Source organism: Tupaia chinensis, unplaced genomic scaffold, assembly GCF_000334495.1.
Source record: "Tupaia chinensis unplaced genomic scaffold, TupChi_1.0 Scaffold142716_1, whole genome shotgun sequence".
Classification (NCBI taxonomy): Eukaryota; Metazoa; Chordata; class Mammalia; order Scandentia; family Tupaiidae; genus Tupaia; species Tupaia belangeri.
In genome coordinates this window covers 7,544,027-7,548,870 of record NW_006202562.1, presented here as the reverse complement: position 1 = coordinate 7,548,870, position 4,844 = coordinate 7,544,027, and the positions used below count along the sequence as shown (strand labels likewise).

General features: G+C 47.7%; 1 protein-coding gene across 1 annotated transcript in view; it reads left to right on the top strand.

The window, feature by feature from the left end:
• DTD1 (D-aminoacyl-tRNA deacylase 1) overlaps positions 1 to 4,844 on the top strand; it is a 224,652-nt gene that overhangs the window by 207,793 nt on the left and 12,015 nt on the right. Inside the window, exon 5 of the mRNA XM_006163636.2 lies at positions 950 to 1,123. Within this exon, the coding sequence (XP_006163698.1) occupies positions 950 to 1,102 (153 nt within the window). The 3' untranslated portion in view covers positions 1,103 to 1,123. The remainder of the gene's footprint in view (positions 1 to 949; positions 1,124 to 4,844) is intronic.

The window sequence follows — 4,844 nt, the reverse complement described above, 5'->3', positions numbered from 1 at the left end:
CTTTCCCTCTCTGTCTCTCTCTAGAGAGCGAGCACATGTGCCCTATGGCAAAAACCTGAAAAATAAAAAGGAAAATGTTTACAGACATGGTCTGTGAAATTGGGTGTTGCTGTCTCCCGGGTTTTGTTACAGATGATGTTTTTGGTCCGAGAAAACCTTGTGGACCAAAACTTTGTGGGTCTGCTCTGACAGCTTTCTCAGCAGGCCTGTCTGGAGTGGCCATGCTGTTGTATAGAGTGCTGGCCGATCTAAGGTGGTTTCAACCATCCTGTCTGAGGTTTTCTTTAAACCAGTGAGGAGACTTCCCAGGAGGAAGTAGACTCAGGCTCCATTAGACCTGGGTGCCAGAGGTGTGTCCCCCTGCTGGCCTGGTAGAAGTCACTGGGCTCCACGTCAGTGTCCTGTATATAGGCACCATGCAGTCTGCTAGGCGCACTCCTGGCTTTGGCTGTGGAGAGCCAGGCTTCAGTTTCACAGAACACACCGATAACAGATAGTGTATAATATGCTTGTGCTTTTTTTTCACAGTCTTCTCTGTTATCTTCAGCTAATAGTGGAACTTTAGAAAACAGTTAGTAAAAAGTCAACCGGGTGAGAGAAAGCTAAGAGCCAGCAGAGAAAAAAGTAGTGGACTAAAACTCTTTATCGTGCGTGGAGCTCACTCTTCTAAGACTGTTGCATGGCTCTTCCTACATACCGTGTGCCACGTCAAATTATGTGTAAGGAAAAGACAGACAGGGCTTACACACCTGACTAATCTCCTTTAGCGACTCAGAGCCTGTCTGGTAGACAGTTTGTGTGCACTTTGGTATATCTGAGCTTCCGTGGTATGCCAGGCTACCAGTCAAAGCTTTTCCAGTGGTTTTTACCTGGGAAGTAGCTGGCATGTTGGCTGTCCAGGCTTGTGTCCATGTTTGTTAAACATTCTTCTTTTTATTTTTTAAACCAGCTGTCAAAGCTTGAAAAACAGCAGCAGAGGAAAGAGAAGACCAGAGCCAAGGGACCTTCTGAATCAAGCAAAGAAAGAAATGCTCCCCGAAAAGAAGACCGCAGTGCCAGTAGTGGGGCAGAAGGTGACGTGTCTTCTGAACGAGAGCCGTAGACTGGGAACTGGGGAACTCAGGTAGGAGCCACCTCTGTCTGGAGAGCTTCATCCTCCCACAGTTTGGGGAACCAGTAATGATAGAACAGCCCTTGGCAGAAGCCATTTTATGGACATTCCTCCAGGGCTTCCTTAAACCTGCTGCCTTCCAGGATGGAGAGAGAAGTTAGCAGGTATGGTTGTATTTGATCCTCTGGGATGCGGAAGGAGGGCACCTCCAGGCCTCGGGGAGCTCAACTGTCAGCAGTTCCAGTGTCCACACCTGCCGCAGCTGTTAGCATTGAGCCCTCGCAGGTGGGACCCCAGCCTCGGAGTTGCATGCGAACTCTCACCATCGCCGTGTTACCCCTTTCTTCTCGCAGCAGCTCCGGCGACTGTCTGCAGCAGCCTCTGCTCATTTCCAGCCTCTGTTCTGCCACCCATCACTTCTTGCAGGGCATTTTCAGTGTGTGTGTCGTAAAATAGCGCTTGGTTCTCATACTTCCATGCCCCAGGTGCTGTGGTTCACTGTGGTGTTAAGTCTACCTCCCTGCCTGATGAGTAGAGGCCTCCAAAATCTGCTCCAGCCGCCCAGTGGCCCTTTCTTGGCCCAAGCCTTCTATTTTGCCAGGCACTGGCTGGGCCAAACCTGGGTTGCACAGATGTGAGGGACCCAGAACCTGTCCCCAGGGAGTTCACAAGTTCAGGGAGAAGCATAGGAGTACTTCTCTGTAGGGCTGGCCCTGTGACCTAGCGTTTAAGGGAACCAGATCCCATATGACCCACAGCAGTTCAAGACCCAGCCTTGGCTAGGATGCTTCTCCCTATCCCCTCTCTGGGGAGCACATGTTTTCTCTGGCAAAGAAAGAAAGAGAGAGAGGGAAGGAATTAAGGAAGGAGAAGGGCAGAGGAGAGAAGGGAAGTGAAGGGGGAAAGAAGGAATAGAATTAATTGTGGTGGTGATGCGAATGAGTTGTGGTGTGAAGAGGGGAGGTGAGGGGAAGATTCTGGATCCAGATCTCTGCAGACATGTGGACTGGGGAGATGGAGGCAGGACAGGGAAGAGCTGACTGCATCAGGAACACAGCAGGTGCAGATGTTGTGGGGGGCGTGGGGAGAAGGGGCGAGGTGAGCCTGCTGCAGAGGCTGCAAGGGGCAGCTTTGTCAGGGGACTAGGGGGTTCTAGCCTCTGCTCTTCATGACCTCCACCTGGCCTTCTGGATGAACCTTGAATGTGCTAATGGGAGATGAGGGGAGGCCAGGTCAGCCAAGGGAGCCCCTACCTCTGAGTAAGGAGGAAACCAAACCCCAGGTAGCCTGCACTCCTTGTGGTGTGGCCCCCACCACACCATCCACCTGGCCACGAGACTACTGAGGCCCCAGGGTGCTGCTGACACCGAGGTGTTGCTGGAGCTAGTGTGTGCTTGATTCCCTGCTGCTGCTGAGCTCTTGGAGGCTTGTGAGCACGTTCGATCAACCCACGAAAATACAGAAGCCACATTTTCTGTGCACAGATGTACGTAGTACGCCTGGGTTTTGGACTAAACTCACAAGGAAAACCATTCATTCATCGACACTTTAGACCTCTTTAACTATTCACACCAGGGCCAACAGCAACAGAACCTGGTGGCTGGTCCTGATGTCCGGGCACAGGTGGGTGTCTGGGCACTGAGAGGTCCTTCTGGACCTGCCTTCCTGGTGCCTCTGAGATACCCACAGCCAGCTCAGGACCAGGGAGGGCTGGGAAACTCTCACTCTGTGAATTTAGCCACATTTCTGATTTGAACACTGTAAAGGGACCAGTTCCAAATGACAGTTGGTACTCCAAGATATATTTGAGTTTTTCTGTTGCCTCTTCTGATGAGATTTGTGTCCCAGTCAACTACAGAATTGCCACCAATATTCAGTTATCTAAAAGAGTTGAATTAAATAACAACAGACAGAAGGTGACCTTGGTATTTGCTTTGTTTCACTGAAAAACAGCAGCCCCCTCTCAATGAAGGGAGCAGCATTTTTCATTTGCTTTTCTTTAAAAACAGAAAGAGCCCTAGGGAGCCTCAGAGGCCCTAAGAGGAGCAGCTTTGAGTTTCCCAGGCACAAGAGAGAAAGGAATGGCAAAAGAAAATGGAGCGAGAAACTGCATGGTCTTGGGCATATTTTTCTTTGAAAATGAGTCAAAAACCTTCATGGTTCAGAGGACATTCCCAGGGTGTTGACATTTCTCTATCACATCACAGACGTTGCTCCTTATTTTATCAAATGGATATGAAGCTGCTAAAATTAACTTCTGTTTTTGTCCTCCGTCTCATTCCTCAGGCTCCCTCACCTTGCTGGGAGGATTCAAGGTTTTCTAGGTGGCTGAAACACAATTATATCCCCCCTTCCTGGCCACTGCTAAAAGCTAGAGCAGCCTCTTGCTAAAAGAATGTGGTTGCTGCCTTTGATTGAAGGTTCAAGCATTGCCTCGTTTACTTAGCTGCTGTAATCAGGGTGTAAGAGGAGCGTGCTCCTGACCAGCACCCCACATTTCTGTCCTCAAATGTCAGCACATTCGTAGCCAAACAAGGAATGTTTGGGAAGCAGCCATCTGTTTGCCTTTTCAACTTGACCTTTGAATAGTAAGATGTGTCCTGTCTGAGCACATTCTTCCTAATGAGCTAGAGCAGTTATGTGTGTGCACGTGCGCACGTGTGCATGTGCATGTGTGTGTATGTATGTATGTGTTCTGTTAAAAGGGCGTTTGAAACTTTTCACTTCCTTTCCCACCCTGTATAATGGATCTCCTCCATTCCCAGAGCTTCCCTTTGCTTCTCTGTGTCAATATGCGCCTCACCTGCAAATCCATGTGCTGGATTTAATGGTATAGTGAATGGTATAAAGCTAGTTGTGACCCAAGTACTGTTTTATTTTTTTAACTTAAAACAGGTTTTAAGAGGGAGAGATACAAGGACAGAGAAACAGTATTCTCAACAGGGCCTTAACCTCGTGATCCACCCCGAGCCTCAGCCAGCCCTGGATCATGGGCATGCATGTGCCTAGCATAGTCAGGGTGGTCTCTGAGTGAGATCCCAGAACCATGTGGGCCCCATGTGGCTCGCTTTGGAGAGCAGTACATTTTACTTCTATGTCACCATTCAGCCCTATAAAGAGTTATTTTATTATTATTATTTTTATAGATAGGGTCTTACTGTGTTGCCCAGGCTGGCTTTGAACTCATGACCCTCCTACCTCAGCCTCCTGAGTAGCTGCAATTTCAGCCCATTCCACCACACCCAGCTAGTACTTATTTTCAAGATGAATTAAGACTAAGAAAAAGAAAATATTTTATTTCACTTCCATTTTTTTTCTGACATCATCTCTTCCTTTCATTAAGTGAACCCAATTACCTGACCCACATCCTGTTCCTTCTTCCTGAAGAACTTTTTTAGTATTACTCACAGCACAGATTTGAGAAAGCTTTTTATTTTTCCTTCACCTTGGAAGAATAATATCACTGGTACAGAGTTTTAAAGTAGTGATTTTAAAGTAGTGATTCTTTTCTTTCAGTAATGTTCCACATTCTTCTTGCATAGTTTCTTATGAAAAGTTTTCCATAATTCTCATCTTGTCTATAGGTTAGGCGAGTTCCCCTCACTCTACTCCCTTTATCCCTGTTCCTTTCCAGATTTTCTCTCTTTTTTTAAGAATTTTTATTTTTTTGGGACCAGCAGTTAGCATAATGGCTATGTCACTGGACTCCCACGTAGTCGACCACGGTACGAGT